Source organism: Poecilia latipinna, unplaced genomic scaffold, assembly GCF_001443285.1.
Source record: "Poecilia latipinna isolate Pla-1442-1.1 unplaced genomic scaffold, P_latipinna-1.0 Scaffold72, whole genome shotgun sequence".
Classification (NCBI taxonomy): Eukaryota; Metazoa; Chordata; class Actinopteri; order Cyprinodontiformes; family Poeciliidae; genus Poecilia; species Poecilia latipinna.
This window is the reverse complement of record NW_015112688.1, coordinates 280,170-299,243: the sequence shown is the minus strand read 5'-3', so window position 1 is coordinate 299,243 and position 19,074 is coordinate 280,170. Positions and strand designations below refer to the sequence as shown.

The 19,074-nt window shown below is 37.7% G+C and overlaps 2 protein-coding genes and 1 long non-coding RNA gene across 3 annotated transcripts; 1 reads left to right on the top strand and 2 right to left on the bottom strand.

Annotated features, from left to right (window-relative positions):
* Window positions 1–2,731: 2,731 nt before the first annotated feature.
* Window positions 2,732–3,360, bottom strand: LOC106935344 (uncharacterized). Its single transcript, XR_001421883.1, has 2 exons — window positions 3,237–3,360; window positions 2,732–3,069 (listed from the first exon to the last, which is right to left on the bottom strand). It is a non-coding gene; the product is annotated as an uncharacterized LOC106935344 (long non-coding RNA).
* Window positions 3,361–5,724: 2,364 nt separating this feature from the next.
* On the bottom strand, window positions 5,725–6,905 carry LOC106935513 (lysophosphatidic acid receptor 6-like). Its single transcript, XM_015016025.1, has one exon. It carries the CDS (start codon window positions 6,590–6,592, stop codon window positions 5,741–5,743), a length of 852 nt encoding a protein of 283 aa, XP_014871511.1. The 5' UTR covers window positions 6,593–6,905; the 3' UTR covers window positions 5,725–5,740.
* Window positions 6,906–9,638: 2,733 nt separating this feature from the next.
* prss16 (serine protease 16) lies at window positions 9,639–18,968 on the top strand. The gene is made up of 13 exons (XM_015015769.1): window positions 9,639–9,763; window positions 9,940–10,115; window positions 10,938–11,037; window positions 12,260–12,389; window positions 13,586–13,709; window positions 14,267–14,344; window positions 14,529–14,576; window positions 14,678–14,797; window positions 15,278–15,442; window positions 16,882–17,023; window positions 17,103–17,282; window positions 17,471–17,616; window positions 18,488–18,968. The coding sequence occupies exons 1-13, from the start codon at window positions 9,703–9,705 to the stop codon at window positions 18,557–18,559; spliced, it is 1,542 nt and encodes a 513-aa protein (XP_014871255.1). The 5' UTR covers window positions 9,639–9,702; the 3' UTR covers window positions 18,560–18,968.
* The last annotated feature ends 106 nt before the right edge of the window (window positions 18,969–19,074 follow it).

The window sequence follows — 19,074 nt, the reverse complement described above, 5'->3', positions numbered from 1 at the left end:
GAAGCACAGCCACTTCCTGTCAGAGATGTTTTTGTCCTAGTAAAGAGATACAAGGTCACATCAAAGTGTGTTTTGGTAGACTGGAGGATCTTTCTGACATGGTCCACATGGTTTAGAATCTCATAACATTCAAAATCGTTGCAAATCAAAATTTGTAATGGTTCTGTGGGTTTCATCCCGTCACTTTTCCCCTGTCCTCCAGGCTCCAACAATAGTTCTCTTATATTGGAAACATTGTACGGCACAGCCTCAGTGTTTTTAATATGACTCTGCTATTATTTGTCACTCAAGTCCTGAGAACAACAATGTGGGCCTGCTGAAAAAAGGCTGCACTGTGTCTGTTCATTGCCAAACTAGTAGGTAGCATCAGTTGAAGCTTTGCAGATTCAACCGCCACCTGATTTAGGGAATGAGCCACACGAGGAGCATAAAGTTCACAATGCTTCATGTCCAGAAGCTTGGCCTGAACTCCTCTTTTCTCCCCTTTCATGTTGGGACCATTATCATCTGGTTGTCCTCTGTAATTATCAAATTGACCCTTGTATGTAGAAATGGGGTCCAACTGACCCCACACACGTAAAACTTGTATCATAGTCCTCTACGTTTGCCTAGGTCCTTGCATGCACAAGGGTTAAGGAACTTATTCAGCCCCATAAGTTCGCTCAAAATCAGAGATGACAAATCAAGACCTTGTTGTTTAGGAAGCCACAAGAAATCCCGTCTTGATTTCTAGTGTCCATTTTATGAGTCCATATGTTGCCTGACATCTGCTCTTGGTGGCTTACATCTGAGTACAATCTAACCTGATTTGAAAATTTGTAGAGCAAATTTGCTGAGCAGATTTGTAGATTCTGCTCAGCAGAGTGTTCATATTAGTAATAACAAAACTAGAACACTTCTGAAGAAACTTAAAAGGGACCTGCCAAATCGCACGTGTCGGTTGGAAGCCAGCGTTCTGATCAGACCCGAATCATTATTATGTAGACTAACATACTTACTCCATTCTGTAAACTAACACTAGTGTATAAACTAAAATTAGGCAAAATGCTAAGGTTAGCTTAAATGCTGTCAGTAGGATGTGTGGTATCACCAGCATGTTGATATATATTGACTTACTCCATTCAGTATGATTAACATAGCTAATAAAAAATCAACTAAAATGCTTATTTTAGGTACAAAATAACAGAACAAAAATAGCATAATTCCTATCACTAGAATAATGAGTGACTAGCATTTTGATACTAAGTAGTAGGATGAGGGTTATCACTAACATGTTAACTTAAATAAAATTTCTCCATTCAGTGTGCAAACATTAGTTTATAAGCTAAAATTAGCTAAAATGGTAAGTTTAGCTTAATTGATTCCTGTAGCAATGGGAGGGAGGCATCACTAGCATGTTGACTTACATTTATTTACTACGTTCAGTATGATAAATGTAGCTAATAAATTAAAAAAACAAAATCATCTAAAATTCTTGGCTTAGCTATAAGGCTAGTGCTAGCATGAGGACTATCACTAGCATGTAGAGCAAGTAACATGTTGACTCTACCAGTAGGATGTGGGTTATCAACAGCATGCTGACCAACACTGACATAATTTAGTATGTATAAAACGTATATAAAATGGCAATGTTAGCTGAAATGCTAGCTCTAGTGTGTGGGCAAGCAGTAGCATGATGAACTACTAGCATGTTGACCCTATCATTAGAATGTGTGGTCCTAAGACAATATCCCATTGAACTCTTTTCTCAGCTTAATATGTAGAGATTGAACAAGAAATAATGAAGCTTTTATTATTGAAATTTTCCATAAGCCGCATTTTAAAAGGCCTCACCAAGCCCAGGTGTTTACAGTGTTTGGGTTACACCAGTCATGAAAAGTAGTTTCCCTTTACTTTTTTGTTCTGTTATTTTTGTAACAGAACAAAAATAAATATTAAAGAGACCGAGGTGAAGAATAAGAGGTGCCTGCCATGTTATTACATAATACTGTAATGCACTTGCTGTTCTGCTTGGTGGGCTTATGTTCTGTTTTTGAACAATAACTGTTTCCATGGTTTGGTGTGCACACTTTAATGTAATTTCTCTGTCGGCTTGTAGAGCTGTCTGTCAGCCAGTTGCTACAATGTGTGTATGTGTATGAGTAGAGCTGACGCAGAGACAGTAACAAGAAGGATACGAGCGGTTTTGAGTTGTTGTTCACCTGTTTTTCTGCATTATTTTCCCTTTGTTGTGGTACAATACAGCCGCCGTAACTTCTGAAAGTTCAACAAGCGACCAGCTCTGCCATAGACAGAAGCTCAGAGAGAGAGAGAGAAAATTAGAATTAGAATTTCACACTTCACTTGCATTGTTGGAGTTTTTGAACATTATTAGAAGGTTACTGGTGGGTAGCTGCGCGAGCATGAAATACTGTTTCTGCAAAGCAATGATCTTGCTAAACCTCACCATTTATATTGCCTTACAGCAAATTAGCGTCCTTTTAAATACCAGAGTGAACCTTTTCTCATCAAGACATTATCCAAAGGATTAGCTCCATAAGTAGGAGCTTACTCTTTCTTACTGTTTATTCAATGTCACATGCTGTTTTTATTTTGTTTTTAATTATGTAAAGCACCTTGAAATGCCTTGATGCTGAAATGTGCTATACAAATAAAATTTGATTGATTGATTGATAGGACAACCTCTTCCCTATATGAATAAGACGTGTTCACACCCATTTGATCCACACATGACTTTTCATTTTTATTCTGCACCAAGGTTTCTTTCTTGCATTCATATGACATTGACTTAAGCTTGAACTTATTATCTGACATCAGCTTTCCACTTCTCTCATCAGATACATTTGCTCTGCAAAAAGAGCAGTTGTGGTGTTGCACTCAAAAAGTGGTGTGTGCTGAATTAGCAGCTAAATTTGCACTGCAATAGAGGGATGGATTCTGCTAAGCTTGCAGCCATTTGTTTTGGATCATTTCAAATCTGAAGTAAGCCATCCTTACAATCTGCTGTGGGCTTATGCTGCTGGCCCTCCATCTGGTGATGGTCTGGGACTTGAGCTGCTGGTTCAACTACTGAGGAAGTTACAGAAAAAAACAGCACCCTTAATACTACAGACAATTTATTACAAATACCCACAAAAGAGCTGAACAATGTCATATTAAGCAATACAAAAGCAGTAACTGCTGCACAGTTATGATCTAATTAAATAAATAATTGTTGTGCATGACAGGTTAGTCACCTTCAAACTCCTGACTTTGTTGGCATGGACTTTGCTGAACAAAGGAGGATCTTGTTTCCCAGCCCCATGTCTGTGCATCAGTTAAGCCGAATGTTGAAGAATCCCTGTTGATCTTTGAATTTAACCTCCTTCTTAACTTCTCCACAGTACATGTGTAACAGGGTTTAATTAAAAAAATATCATAGAGGTGAATTTTGTCAAAAATTTCGGTAACACTTTATTTGAAGGGGTGTGCATAAGACTGACATGACACTGTCATAAACATGACATAACACCTGTCATGAACATAAAGAAGTCTTTGTGAATGTTTATGACAGTTGTCATGAAGTGTCATTCATAATGACACTTTTAATGCAAAGTTGCTCAAAAAGCTGCATTGAAAGTCCATTAAAAATGCCAACTTTGCATTAAATTGTCATAATTTACAAAATCATGCAAAGTTGCCACTTTTAATGGACTTTTAATACAACTTTTAGAGCAACTTTGCATTAAAAGTGTTATTATTTACCGAATGACACTTCATGACAACTGTCATAAACATTCACAAAGACTTCTTTATGATCATGACAGATGTTATGTCATGTTTATGACAGTGTCATGTCAGTCTTATGCACATCCCTTCAAATAAAGTGTTACCAAAATTTGTTTATTTATTCTTTAAATTTACTTTGTTTAGTCAACAGGTTGTTTCTACAGACATTTTATTGGTGTTTTAAGTTCTGCTGTGCTGCTCTTGACAGTTGGTGGTTACCATAGTAACCGGTACCTGACAGCTCCTCCCCCCTTTTTCTATTACTGTGCCCTGTGGTTATGTATTAGAATCAGCTCTGTGTTTTCTTTACAAATATCATATTTTAACATATAGTTTAGACAAATCTAATAATATACGGTGTTTCATGAGTAATTTTGCTATGTTTTGTATTGCTTTGTAAGCTATTGCTTTGTACTTTGCTCAGGGTTATATCTTATTTAATGCACAAAGACAGACGTTGCTGGAAATATGTTAACCACCAGCTTGATTTCCTCTTTTCTTAGGTACGTTTTAATTTTTGACGCAGAGTAATGTTTCAGTTATCAACTCTGGTAGTCTTTGAAAGTTAAATGTGATTATGTGGATTAATGATATGAATTTGTGTTAAATGCCACTTTACAGTCACAATCAGCCCCTTTTTCTGTTGCTGCCTGTAACTGTGGGGCAGAAGCTGCTGGGCTGATGTCAACCACCAAGTTGATTTCGTCTTTTGCTAGAATAAGTACAATGTGGCTATCATTCTGACCTCAATAGACTAATCAAAGAATAAAGATACATTTAGTTTGACGTGCAAACTTTGCAGAAAGTAAGATGAGATAATCAGTTTCGCTCTGTTAGCTACTTCTGACCTTCTGTCCTGGCTAAGTACCTAGCTAGAGTGAGTTTCTGGTAAAATTATCAGGGAGAATTGATGAAATTCAACACTTTTCCTAGAAAATGATGCATGGTTTCATCATTTCACATTATGTTACTCTTGTATTTCCTGAATCAAGACTGGTTTATTTAGCCCAGGTTGGAACTGCTGGAGCTGAATGTAGGTTTAGATGTGAGCATGATATATAGTTTTGAAAAATAATGTCTTAGTCCATGTAAAAAAAAACAACCGGGTCTGGAGGGGACAAAGCCAGAGTGACCCGTCTCATTATGCGGCAGCCTGCAGCTCTGAAATGTGAGCACGTTGCACATTTCTCTGTAGGTTTCAGCTTAGACGTGTCACCGAGACATAAATATGTAGCTTACTACATTATTCTCCATTAATAACTGCTGTTGATACTGGCTTTCTTCATTCCTGCATCTGTCGCCATGGTTACTCTCACTGCTTGTCCTCAAAGATTCCTTGTAGGTACATTTTGTGACGCCATTACCAGCACTCTAAAGCAAGAAAAGCTGAGTTTCTCGAGAAGTAACCATTGACAAGAGCTTGTGCCTCTGTTTGCAACTATAAGTGGGAAAATATCGGATGCAAAATCACATTGCACATGGCAAATTCCCAAGTTAAACAAAATAAAAATATGTTGCCACATATCATATAACTAGCTAAAGTAATTTCCACAAGTCCTTGTAGTTGACACCACATATTTCCCAGGTCATCACATATGTTGTGTACATGTGATCACAAATGTACATGTTTTGTTCTATCAGGTTATATATTTATTTTGTTTATCACAAAAATGATAAAAAAAAAACAGTTTTGTGTGTTTTATATGTCTCTTGCAGTTTTCTGATATATTTTTTGCTCTGAAATCTCTCAATTCATCAGATTCTAATAAGCTCAACGGTACAATGTGACATCCTTCTACTGGTCTGCTGCAATAACCACAAACATATCACTACAGGACGGCGAGGACTGGGTCCTGCTTAAGAAGAAAGCAGGTTGAGAGAAAGGAAGACAGGACAGACCAGACAAACTTGGCACCAAATATCACATAAAGAATCAGTCACAACTAAAAAGTGAAGTGAAGCATCATGACTCTCACTCAGTTTCATTTGTCCTCCGATCTCTTCTTACGTCATCTTCCTCTCTTTTCTTCCAGAAGGCATCGAGGGAAAAGTAATAACACAAAGGATCCAAGCAGCAGTTCACAGTAGCGAGACATATCACAGGCGTGAAGTCAGACCCTTTAGTCCTAATTAATGCAGTGATGGACAAAGGCAGGAAGCATACGCTAAACATGACCAAGTTCAGGGCAAAAATCACCATCACGTTCACCTTGCTGTTGACCTTTGCAGACTCACTGAGGTGATGACGCAGGGTCCAGAATACCATGACGGTGCATCCAACGTTGACTGTCAGCAAGATGAACTCCAGCGTGGACTGAATGTAGACAGTTGATGATTTTTCTCTTATATCAGAGTAAACAGATTCGAAACACTTTGACGCGTTCGTACTGTTCAAAAGTCTTGAGAAACGGATACCCTCTGGGATATTGAGCACCAACACGAAGAGCCAAACCAGGACAGCTCCTTTCACGGCATTGGACAGGGTTCGTATGTGCCGTGTCTTCAGTGGATAAACCACAGCCAGCAGCCGGTCCACGCTGATGAAAGTGATGAAAATGGAACTGGAGCGGATGTTGTTGCGAAACATCATCGTGACGAAGACACAGGTCAAGTTACTCAAAGGCCAACTGTCCATGGCGTAGAAGTAGACTCTCATAGGCAAGGTGATGGCCAGCATCAGGTCTGAGATTGCCAGGTTGATCATGAAAACTGCGATGGGTGATCTGAGTCCATGGTGGAAAAGCAGAATCCACAGTGACACGGCGTTGAGAGGCAGACCAAAAACCAGAATACAGCCGAAAACCACAGCATAAAACACAGACATGATTTCGCTGTTTACAGAAAGTTGCCGCAATCAAGCCGTTGAAGGAGCAGTTCCTCTCCCTGCTTTCCATCCGTCAGAAATGAATTGAGAGTAGCAAGTGACAGGAAATTTATGTGACTAACTATGAATTGTGGTCTCTCTGACGTACCCTAAAAAAACCTTTCTGTGTTCTGTACAATAAGAGGAAGAGAGTAAGACATATCTGAAGTCAAATCTTTGGCAGCGGTTAAATTTTTGGGTAGCAAATTACTCACACGGAAAAGTACTCGAAGAAGATAAAAACAACTTTGAAAATAATTTGTTTGTTTTTCATGGATATTATTTCTTAAAATAATGACAAAACAATGACTTCCCCTGTGATGTGATTTTCAAACAAAATGCCCAATCCATTAAATATATTTCATTTATGTTTATTTCAGCGCTTGGTACTGACGGATAAGTGCATTAATCTCACATTTAGTTTTACATTATTTCACTGAATGTCTGTTGTCTCTGCAGCATCTGAGGAAAAAAAAAGAATGTTTTGATTAGTTTTTCTTTTATTATTATTATTTAAAACGGAAACAGTTGCTGAGGAAGGAAGTTTTATTCATAGCAAAACTTTCCAATAACGTAAAAACATTTCATAACACTCTTGAGACGCCCACACTTATACCACCCTCCTACTGATGCATATCTTCCTTACATTTCAAATATAGTGTAAGATACACCACCTCAGGTGACTCACCCTCAGTCTGATTCATTTGTCGTTCAGTTAACATTTAACTGAAGTCCTAAAAGGGGTGCGGGTTTTAATGTTTTTATCTTTTTAAATCTTTTTCAAAATGTCTTTCTCTTTCTCACTGTTTATTCACTGTCACATGCTGTTTTTATTTTAATTACGTAAAGCACTTTGAAATGCCTTGCTGCTGAAATGTGCTATACAAATAAAATTTGATTGATTGATTGATTGATTTGACTCCAAATGAATAGTCCAAATGAATAGTCCAAATGATCAGTTTTCTGTGAATACAGATTTAAATACATGAGGGTGCAAATATTTAACTTATATACTGTATGTGTGTCCACGTTCTCTTTTTTCCTAATGTAGGACATAAACTTAAACTAGAGAGAATTAAATAGCATCTTGGTTAGCCAAGTATTTGTAAATTAAAGAAAACATCTTTAATGCAGCCTGCCAGACTATTGAAACAACATTTAGGCGGTTGCTCATTGCTTTCTTCAAGAATAGATATAACTTTATTTTCCATATAATTTTCCTTCCTCTTGATGCAGCTACTTTAAGTCCTTCTTGTTGCACAGCATTCACACAACATGGTGCAGCCACCCCTGTACTTCACAGATGGGGATGTTCTCAGGCTTACAAACCTCCACCTTTGACCTCCAAATTAAGGTTTCTCCTCAGCAATGATGCTGCTGCTTGTGTTTAAAGAATTAGGCAATGCGTGAACAGCATATTTCTCAAAGGAATTGATAGTGAATTAACAGGAAGTGCTTTCTCAAGTTCTTGGTTTTAAAGAAGTGTGAAATGTGCCCTCCTTGGAAAACGGCTTTAACCTTTGCGTGCACTCTGCTGAAGCCAGATCAAACCAGTCGGTGAAATAGGCTGGGTTTATGTTTCTTAAAGCCACAAAAGCCCCTGTTGACTTAATTTTCTACTTCTACATTTAAAGAGGAAGCTTCTGTCTTTGAACCTATTATTTAGCCATTTACTCTTTATGCCTCTGTTTTGTTGACTATCACTTCTGTGATAATGATTTGGATATTCTTGGGAAAGGATAGCTCTGTAACTTTTTTAATTCTTCAAGTAATCTTGGAAATTTTTATCTGCATATTGGCTAAGAAACGTAGATTTGGCACTAGATATTTCTCATAATCTGGAAGCCCCACTAAATGAAATATTTATCCTAATTCACCTTCTTTTCCCCAGCTCCAGTCAAAATAAGAAACAAGACACCTTCTCAGGATAAATCTTGAATGTGTCTGAAATAATTACTACTTTTTTTTTATGACAATTTGTTCCCAGGAAATACAGTTTCTGGGCTTTTTTAGAATTGCAGACGAAGCTGTCAGCTCTCAGTCTTCTGTTTTGGGCTCTTTTGATGATCTGTTGTTTTTTTTTAAGACGTTCTGGTTAACTTGTTGTTTTATTTCCTGTTTATTATATTTTCTGTTCCTTTATTTTCACTGACTAGTCTCCCCACATGCCTGGTCCTTGTGTTTGCAACTCGATCAGTGACAAACTTTGTAGTTAAAAGAAAAGTATCTGCATCCAAATCTGACAAAAGTTTAAATAATTACCGTCTTAAATGTAGACAGTGTATCAGTTGGCTGCAGGTTGTCCAGAGACACATGGTTGTAAAGCTGTTTGTCATTAGCATAGCGATAAAAATTAAAGCTGATCTTTCACAGTGGCAGCATTAATAAATTAAAAAGTGTGAGACCCCAAAGGGGGCTTTTGTTGAACTCTGTATCTCACCTACATTTAGATACAGAGTTTATAATAGAAAAGAAAACTAAAATATAATTTGAACCACCTAAAAACTGTCCTGCAGATACTGTTGTGAATATACTAAGTAATATTTTGTGATCAACTGTGTCAAAAGCTGCACCTATGTCAGTCTTTAGATGTAAAAAGCAAAAGATTCATAGCTGTATTTCCATACTCCATACTTTCCAGATATTTATTTGTGAATAAAAGCAAACAAATGATCACTTTCAAGAGGTAATTAAGTACCTTAGCAACCATTTATACTTATTTATTGTTGTGTTTGTCTCTGTAAGTTGTGTAATTAAAAAAAACAATAAAGAAAGTTAACAAAACTAAATAAATCTTTGTGGACTGTGTGAAAGAAGACACGGCCTCTCAGTGCCTGTAACTGAAGCTTTCCAAAAAAGCCATTACAAAGCAAAAATATCCAATTACATGACCAAATTGATGCTCCTTTGTGCTGAACAGTCTATTTTACACACACACTAAAGCTGAAGTGACAGTGAGGTGCAACCCATTTCAGGTGGTATATAACAAGTTGCAGAACAATGAGATCCTTTTGAATCCTGCATGCAGGAGGTGTATCCAGCTCAGTTTGAATATCTGAATGTGATCAAAGATGCTTTTCTCTCCGGCCTGTGGCTTTGTCCTTTTCTTTCTTCTGAATATTGCAGATTCTGGTGAGTTACTTTTAGGGCACAGCTGATTTTGTTTTGGTCATAAGCGAGAAAACCTCTTTATTGCACCAGGTTTAACAACCAGAACAATTGGGTTAGCTCCCACACACAGCTCAGGTTTGTTATTTGGTGGATTATATAATTTTCAGTATGTGTTTTTTCACTTTTTTTATTGGCAGGACGGATTCTGTCAAAGATTAATCAGCATTACCGTGATCTCCAGGCTCGGAAACACAAAGAGTTTTTCCTGACGCTCCTTGCTAGCAAAAGTAAACCTCTTCAACATGTGACGGAGGGCCGGGTTCACCAGCCGCTGGACCACTTCAATCGACAAAATGTCAAGACCTTTACTCAGGTAACTTAAGTAATTTTGGACTCTTCCATTGCTCCATATTTTCGTATAAAAATTAAAAACACGTATTTTTATACAATGCATTTTTGATCATTTTTATCCAAGAAACATCTTCTCTTAACGTAGAGTTAGTAGTTTTGTGGACATTTCTCTGTTAAAGTAATACACAGTCACACATGGTCCTACTGGTTATTTAAAATAACTTAACAGGAAATAGTGGAAACTTTCCTAAGCATTTCCAGTAAAGTAATGAGGAGTTACATGGATGGCTGAAAGTTTAACCTTTCTCTGTGGTGTAATGGCTTTTCAAGCTGTTCGCTATGGTAACTGCATTCTGAAAATATTCCATGTGCCACAACAATGTTTCATATGTATCAATATTAATGCAATGACTACTGACAGCTGTCACTTTACTGCTGAAAAAGTTTCTACTTGAGATATTTGGTGTCTCTGTGCTTATTTGAGGTTTTCCAAGCAACATGTTTCCTCACATTGTGCCTTTTAATCTGTAATCAAGCTCACTGAGAGATTTGTTGCTGAATAAAATTCATAAAAATGGAATCTCAGGAGTACCATTGTTTGAATGATTACATAGTTCAAGTGACTGAACATACAGTACATCTGGAAAGTATTTGCATAGCTTCACCAAATGTTATGTGATATGTTACAGCTTTTTCCCCACATTGCATTCAATTAACCTTTTTCCTCAAAATTGTTTGCTCAGCTGACAGTTCAGTTATGAATGTGTGTTTAGTTGCATGTTAAGTTTATTGTATATTCATTACTTTGTTTATTTCTGCCTGCTCGTGTCTGTCTGGGTCACAGAGGTTCTTCATAAACGAGGCGTATTGGCAGCGGCCCGATGGTCCAGTGTTTCTCTTCATTGGTGGAGAAGGTCCCATTTATAACTTTGATGTTCTTGCAGGTACCGTGGGACACAGATGCCTTTATCTGTTCATGTGACACTCTGTCCTCACTTTACAAGTAAATACATTTATTTTTGACAAATGGATGTCAGTGAAAGTCCTATAATATCAGAAATGATACTGTGAGACTGGAGCAAGTTTGGACAGCTAAACAGCACCTGTAAATGAAAAAGGCAAGGCAAAAATTCAATTATATACAAATAATTTGATCTTTAATCTCTTTTAACTTGAAAAACTATGTTAAACCAGAAATGTAATTTATACATTCACCTTTATGACTTCTAGATGTAGCTTTTGCACAATATTATATTAAAATATCAATCTTTTAAAAGGACAGGGACATATCAACAACTTGTTTTAAAACTCAAAATGAACCAAACATAATTCTTTTCATTTGAACTAAATAAAATAGTAATAAAAACAAACACTGCATGTTGAGAATAGCTATATATTGAAACTCATTTTAGATTTTATATCTTCAACTTTACTGTAATCTCTTAGGTTGTTCTTAACATAGTAATATTGAAGAGTAATATTTTCTACTTTGTCCTAGAAAGGAAATTCTGTTTTTAAAATGATTTGTGCAGCATAAAGCTAGCTCATTTATTCTTTGTTCTTCAAAAAAAAAGAAAAAAAAAGAATCCTATTTGTAAAATGTCTAATTTTTATTTCAATGTTTAATTCTTGAATATATTAGCAGATTCAGGTGAAACTGTGCTCAAACAGAGTTTGATAAAAATGTCAAAACACTAGTTTAAACCAGACTTTAAAACATTAAAGTGAAACAGGACACTAAATCAGTCATTAAATATTATGTGAAAGGTAATAATAAAACCTATTTGGAGCTCTTAGCATCTGATTAACAACTCATTTTTAACTCTTGTTTTCCTTCCCACACATTAACTTCTTTCTGATGGTGGAAGAACTTCATGTCAAAGGCATGTAGTTCAGTAATACTTGAATAAACATCATGAGTTACAGCATAAGTAATTATAGACCAAACTTCAGTATAATAATTAGACAGACAGACTTAATTTCAGATTTATGACCACATATAATTTCACTTTCAAAATCACTTTTTAGTTCCACTTTCAAAATCACTTTTTGCTCGTTTTAACAGCTTTGAAAACTCAGGTCCAACTCAGCTCCATTCGGTTTCTTGTTTAAATGAATAAACTGCTTTCACACTGAGTGTTTGTGGTATTTACCATGTTTTTCCAGGTCATCATGTTGACATGGCTAAAGAGCACAGGGCTCTGCTGCTGGCTGTGGAGCACCGTTTCTATGGCGACAGCATCAATCCTGATGGCCTAAAAACAGAGAACCTGGCAGACCTGAGCAGCCAGCAGGCGTTAGTGTTGGCTCTTCACCTGTGTTTGTGTCTGCGTGTTTCGCTTCACCTAATTGCATTCTTTAGATTTTTAACCAAATGTTGTCCATAGCTTATAGCAGAGGTTCCCAAACTGTGGGGCGCGCCCCCTAGGGGGGTGCCGTGTCATTGCAGGGGGGGCGCGGGAAGCCGTCTGGATGAAAAAAAAAAATAAAACATGAACACTGTATGCGCTGGGATTTTACCTTAGAATGGCCAACTCTCTGTTATTCCTATGTCAGTTTGATACAGTAGGGCTTCCACACGTCCCATATTTGTGTCCTCTGTCACTTTTATCAGCAGTTAAAACAGTTTAGTCCGTTGTTAACATGTTGTAACCTGTTTTTCCGAGCCGCCTTTAAACACAACATGAGCGCCACGACGCTCGCGCTGGGTTTCCACCTGTGAAGGAGACCTGCTGCTGCTGGGCGGAGCTACGTAGGTTTGTGTTAGAATCACGGCAGCAAACCAGCAAAGAACTTTTCACAGTTTTTCCCTCCAAACTAACCGACTGAGTTGAGTGAAGCTGTTGGATGCAGGTAATGCATCTGAAGCCTAGCAAGTACCTTGTAGGCTACCGATGTTGGTGTCTATTTTCAGCTACGTACATTCATTTTGCCCTCCATAGCGGGCGGGCGGGGGGCGCAGAAAATGTTTAGAAACCACTGGGGGGGGCGCAGAAGAAAAAGTTTGGAAACCACTGGCTTATAGCCTGTGGGAAGATTTTTGGGTGTTACATTTACCGTTCTTAAATGAAGAGAACAATTTCATTGTAACATGAGAAACCTCAGCTTATTCTAACTCTTTGGGAAATGTTGGACATAAAGTCATTTTCAGCTACTCTAATAGATTCAAATTGCCAAGCTCATTTTCCAGGACAGTAATTCAAAAATAGGAGCACTTTCCTTTAATCAGGACAAGTGCCCGCCTTGTTAAAGCCCCTCACTGTTCACTATGCAGCTATGTGTGTGAAAGTGTCTGTGCTTTTCCACATCCTTAACACAGCGCCGTCATTTTTACACTTAGATCCGTCTGCTTTTGCATGTATTTGCAGATGTTTATATACTGTAGCTTATAAAGCATATAGACATACATAACCCTATAATCTGAGACAAAACACCATAAGAAGAGCATATTTGGGTCATTTTCACTCTGTACTTTTATTCTCTTTGGTTCAGACTTGCTGACTTGGCTGTATTTCATCAGTACATCAGTCAGAGCTTCAATCTCAGCAGCAGAAACACCTGGATCAGCTTTGGAGGCTCATACTCAGGATCTCTATCCGCCTGGTTTAGAGGAAAGGTGCAGCACTTCACAAATGAATCTCTCACATCAATCAATGTTGTGGTTTCATAAATGTTACTTTAAAATGGCAAATATATGATAGAGAAACATTTAAGAATTAATCCTAAACCTTTTTTCTGAAATAATTCTTGCAATTTTATAATTTTCATCTTGTCCAGATGTGATTAATAAGAAATATTTAATGTTTTGAGCTGTTTGTGACATTGTGGACAACATGTTGAAACTTCTAGTCTTTGTATTCTTTACCAGCACAACTATAAAATGACGTCAAGCTGAACAAGATATCTACTTATGTCCAAACTCTCATTTTAGCTCATGTTTCTAGACTGACAGACAAGAAAAGTGTAACTGGACATCTTTTGATAGTACGGTTGTTTGGCAGGAAACATGTCAAGTGATGACCAAACTCCTCTGGAAAAACTTATTGTATGTGTTTCATGTTTGATAAATAATTAAACTTGACATATTTTCTTTCCATATAGGCTTCACAGGTTAAAAAAAAAAAAAGCAACACAATTAATATATTTTCTGTGTCCATTCTTCTTGTGTTGTAGTTTCCAAATCTGGTGTATGGAGCTGTGGCTTCCTCTGCTCCTGTGAAGGCAAAGCTGGATTTTTCTGAGTATAGCAACGTACGAAATCTGTGATTTACAATCTACCAAATCCTTGAACCTTAAAACTACATTTTAAGAAACCTATTTAAAAATACAACTTTGGATTCCCGGCCTGTGGCTGCAGCCAAAGTAACAGAAGCAGATTCCAGTCTGGAACTTTGTGTTTCCTCCTTACTCACGCCTGCCATTCCCTCTGTCTCAGGTTGTCGGCTTGGGCCTGATGAATGAGGCTGTTGGCGGCTCAGAGAAGGTGTGAAGGCTGCCACATGGTTGTCTATTCATCAAATGAGAATCATTAGCTTCCTCTCTGTGTTTGTGTGGCGTATATTCAGCTCCATCTCCTGTCTGCAGTGTCTGGCTAAAGTGCGGGAGGCATTCGTTCTTGTCGAAGCAACGCTGCTGGATGGAAATTTCACCAAGGTGGCCGGAGACTTCGGCTGCTGTCAGACTCCCAAAAATCCTGATGATCAGGTGATGACTCGTCAGAAACAAAACACTTGATCGCTTCAACTCTGGGCTGATTTGACAGCTTTTAAGATTAAATAGTTAGTGTTTTATTTAAGCTATGATGTGGATATTTAGACTAATTTGTTATGAGTTCAAAACAATAAGATAACTGGAAATTTTGATCAACTTTTCAACTTACTTCACCTTGGAGTGCTGGTCATTTCATCCCATTGCTACTTTGAGAAAGTCTAATTTTGGTCATTGTTGTTCTTTTTTTTTCCGAAGAAATGAAGCAAATTAATATTTACTTTTTGTGCCCACTTTGACAAATGTTGACAGACGAATTAAAAAAATGAAAAAAATGACCAAGATTGATTTAGCCCATGTAGTTTAGCTTGTATTTTAGTGGTTCATCCCACACTTTATTTTGCAATCTTCTGATTCAGATACATGTCGCAGATAAACGCACCTACAGAACACTTTGCCCACACTTCCTTTCTGCAGATGGAGTTGATGCAAAACTTGGCTGACATCATCATGGGAAGTGTGCAGTACAACGAAGAAGGAGTGTTGATGTCGATAAAGGAGCTGTGTGGTGTTATGACCGAAACAAGTGAGGAGAAGGAGGCAGAGATGGAGGCTTACAACCGCCTTGTGAAACTCTCACAGGTTCAAATGGCTTTTTAAGATCTTTAAATGTTCATGTTCAGAAATGACCACTAGAGGTCAGCACAGAGTCATTTCAGTGAATACCTCACCCAAGCCACTTAGGGCTTAAAATATGATGGTGCCAGCAAGAAATACTTTTAGAAAATGTGCATATTACAGGTACAGATAAAAAAAAATGCAGTGTTTTGTAAAAGTGCAATATTTCTTGCCAGTCATCTCAGAAAGTGATGTGAAGTTTTATTTCTTATGATTAAGAAAACCCAAAATTCAGTGGCTCAAAAAATTTAAATAATGTGACAAAGCTCATTAATGAAAGCATGGTGTCACATCTTAATCAGCTAATTAACTCAAAATACCTGCAACAATTTCCTGAGCCTTTGAACAATCTGTTACTCTGGGTCAGTAGGCTAAATAAGGAAGACTACTGACTGGACAGACGTCCTGAAGACATTCATCAACACCACAAAAGATCGTTCCTGAAGAACCTGGTATCCCAGCACATTAATAGAAAATTGAGTGGATGGAAAAAGTGCACCAGCAACAGGAAGAACTTCTGCCCTGAGAGCTTTGTCACCACACCATACTAGAAATGAGCTACAAATGCCATATTCCCTGTGCCAACCCTCAGGAAACCAGAGAAAACATCAGAGGTGACTTACTCTGAGAAAAGGAACTGGACCGTTGCGCAACGGTCCAGAGTCTTAATTTCATATTAAAGTAAATTTAAAAATCAAAGTCCCAGAGTCTATAAGAAGAGTGAAGAGGAACAGAAACCACATTGCTTTAAGTCTGTGAAGTTTCCAGTCAGTGATGGTTTTCTTTGCTGTGCCATCTGCTGGTTCTGGTCCACTGGGTTTTCTGAAATCCACAGTCAGTGCAGCTGTGTACCAGGAATTTCCAGAGCACTTCATGATGATTTTATTTTCCAGCATGACTTGGCGCCATCCCACACAACCAAAGGTACCAAAAGCTGGTTCCATGACCATGGTGTTCCTGTTCTTGATTGACTACCAAACTCCCCTGACCTTTAACCCCTTAGAAAATCTATGGGCTGTTATCAAGAACAAGATGAGGCAGATGACCTGAAGGCAGATATGAAAGCAATCTGGGTTTCCTCTACACCTACACAGAGCCACAGGCTGATTGCCTCTATGCTACGGCACATTGATGCAGTAACGAATGCAAAAGGAGCACAAACCAAGTACTGAGAGCATATGAATGCTCATATTTTCTATAACCATAACATTAGCATTTAAAACATTGATCTTTGATTGGACTAATGTGTTCTAACTTTCTGAGACACTGAATTTCAGGGTTTCTTTAATAAATTTCCATAAAAGAAATTTTACACTTTTGTGCAACATTCAATTTTTTCTAGATGTACCTGTAAATGAGTAGCTCTAAGGTAAAATGATTTATGTGTAAATAAATATGTGCAGATGTACCACAACACCTCTGATGAATCGTGTCTGGACGTTTCTCACGAGGAAACGGTAAAGAACCTGATGGACACGTCTCACAAGAGCAGAAGAAGAGCAGAGAGACAGTGGACTTACCAGACCTGCACTGAATTTGGCTTCTGTAAAACACACACACTCAAATAATCACTCAAATATCCCTCATCCTGTACCTTAAACTTTCTTTTTCGTTGCTCTTACAGATCAGACCTGTGAAGACACTACCTGTCCGTTCTCTGGGATGGTAACCCTACAGGCTCAGACTAAGATCTGTACCAAGGTGTTTGGTATTTCCCAGCATTCTTTGCCTTCACGCATCGCCTTCACAAACAGTTACTACGGAGGGGACAACCCCAACACCTACAGGGTCCTGTATGTTAATGGTAAGATTCTGTTCACTGAAGGAAATAAAAACATCCAGCAAATGATTGAAGCTCCCTACCACAGTGAGCAGAAACAGCCCCCTTTTCTGGACAATCAAACACAGCAAGAAACTGTCTGTTGTGACGAGATTAGATAAGAAAACAGCGAAGCAGGGTCATTAAATACATGTGTATCATCATCACCGCAGGTGGAGTGGACCCATGGAAGGAGCTGTCAGTGGTTCAGGACAGCAGTGAGGAATCTCAGACAGTTTTCATTAAGGACACGGCACACTGTGCCGACATGTCGAAGGAAAGACTAACAGACCGCCACTCACTCAGGAAGGGGAGGCAGGTACGGTCTCCTGACTGAAACCAGTATAATACTGTAACTTGGAAAAATATTCAAACCATATATACTTTACTACCATAAACTTCAATGTATTTTCTCAGGATAAAATGGCTAGAACTTTGGCCATTATATATATTGGTGCTGCCATAGGTATGAGTCGATTTAGCCATTTTTTTAACATATCGATATTAGAGCGATAAATTAAACTGGGACAATATTAATAACCGATATTTAATTCCATCTTGTTCCTGGAGATGGAGGAGGTTGGTCATGTGATAGTGTGATGTGATGGTAACCATCATTAAATATTGGTTATTGTCCATAAAAGCAATATGAATGTCAGATATTGATATTTGCCCAAGTTTTCACATCAGCCCATCCCTTTGCTAGAACAACATAAAGTAGTGCATAGATAAGTTTTGTTGGTCATATTTAAAAGTTTACATGATTTCATCTTATTTTTCTTTTTACAAATAAAACTCAAAAAGTATTAAACATCTTTTTCTCTGATATTCTAAATGAAATCCATAATTAACATATAATCAACAAAACAACATCAGCTGTAGCCTTTATTTTGGTTTTGCCACGTTGTGAAAGTCAAATGTTAACTTTTGTTCTGCATTTAATGCCACATTAAAGTCCTTTTACATAATCCTTCAAAACATGACAAATTTGAAACTCTTTCTTTTATATTAGGTTATTTACAGTCACTCTAAGTTAAAACCTAAATTTGCATATTCCTGGTGTTGGCTGTTATCTAAATATTTTTCTAATCGGCACGATTAATATAACGGTGAACCCTAAAAACTAATGGAGACTCTATTTAGTACAAGGACATTTTAAACACAATATTCTCCTGCTCTTCTTCTCTCAGGAAATTGAGAATCATGTCGCCCGCTGGTTGAAGACAGCCGCCCTGGAGAAGATGACAAAACCAGGAGCATAATTGTGATCAGTGATATTAAAGCCAGATCAGCTCTTATCATTGTTTTCTGAAACTGAGAGAATCTGACTGCTTTCCTCCATTTCCTCCTGTTGTGTCCATAATAATCTCAGCTCTGCAGCCAGCCTCTGTGCTTGTGTGATTTGGATGCTGCCGTTAGCATTTTATGATATTAAAAATATATATTTTTGTGTGGTTTCTACAAGATTCACTTGCTGCTGTTACACTATTTCATCACTAGGGTGTGGTGTTGCAACTTTGTAAGAAAACTCCTCTGAAAAACACCCAATATTAAAGTTTGGAACCGTTAATCTGCTGTTTGTGTTTAATGCAGTAAGCCCGTCATGGTGGAACATTTTGGTCAGATTTGTTTCGTTTTTCTCCATAAGAAAAAATAAAAACTGAAAATAAACCAGAGTGCTGTGTCTGACTTTTTCCAAGGAGGTGATACAGTTGATTTTCTAACATCAAGAGGAATCATGAAGATTCGGGGTGTGTTCGAGGAGAAAAGGTGAGGG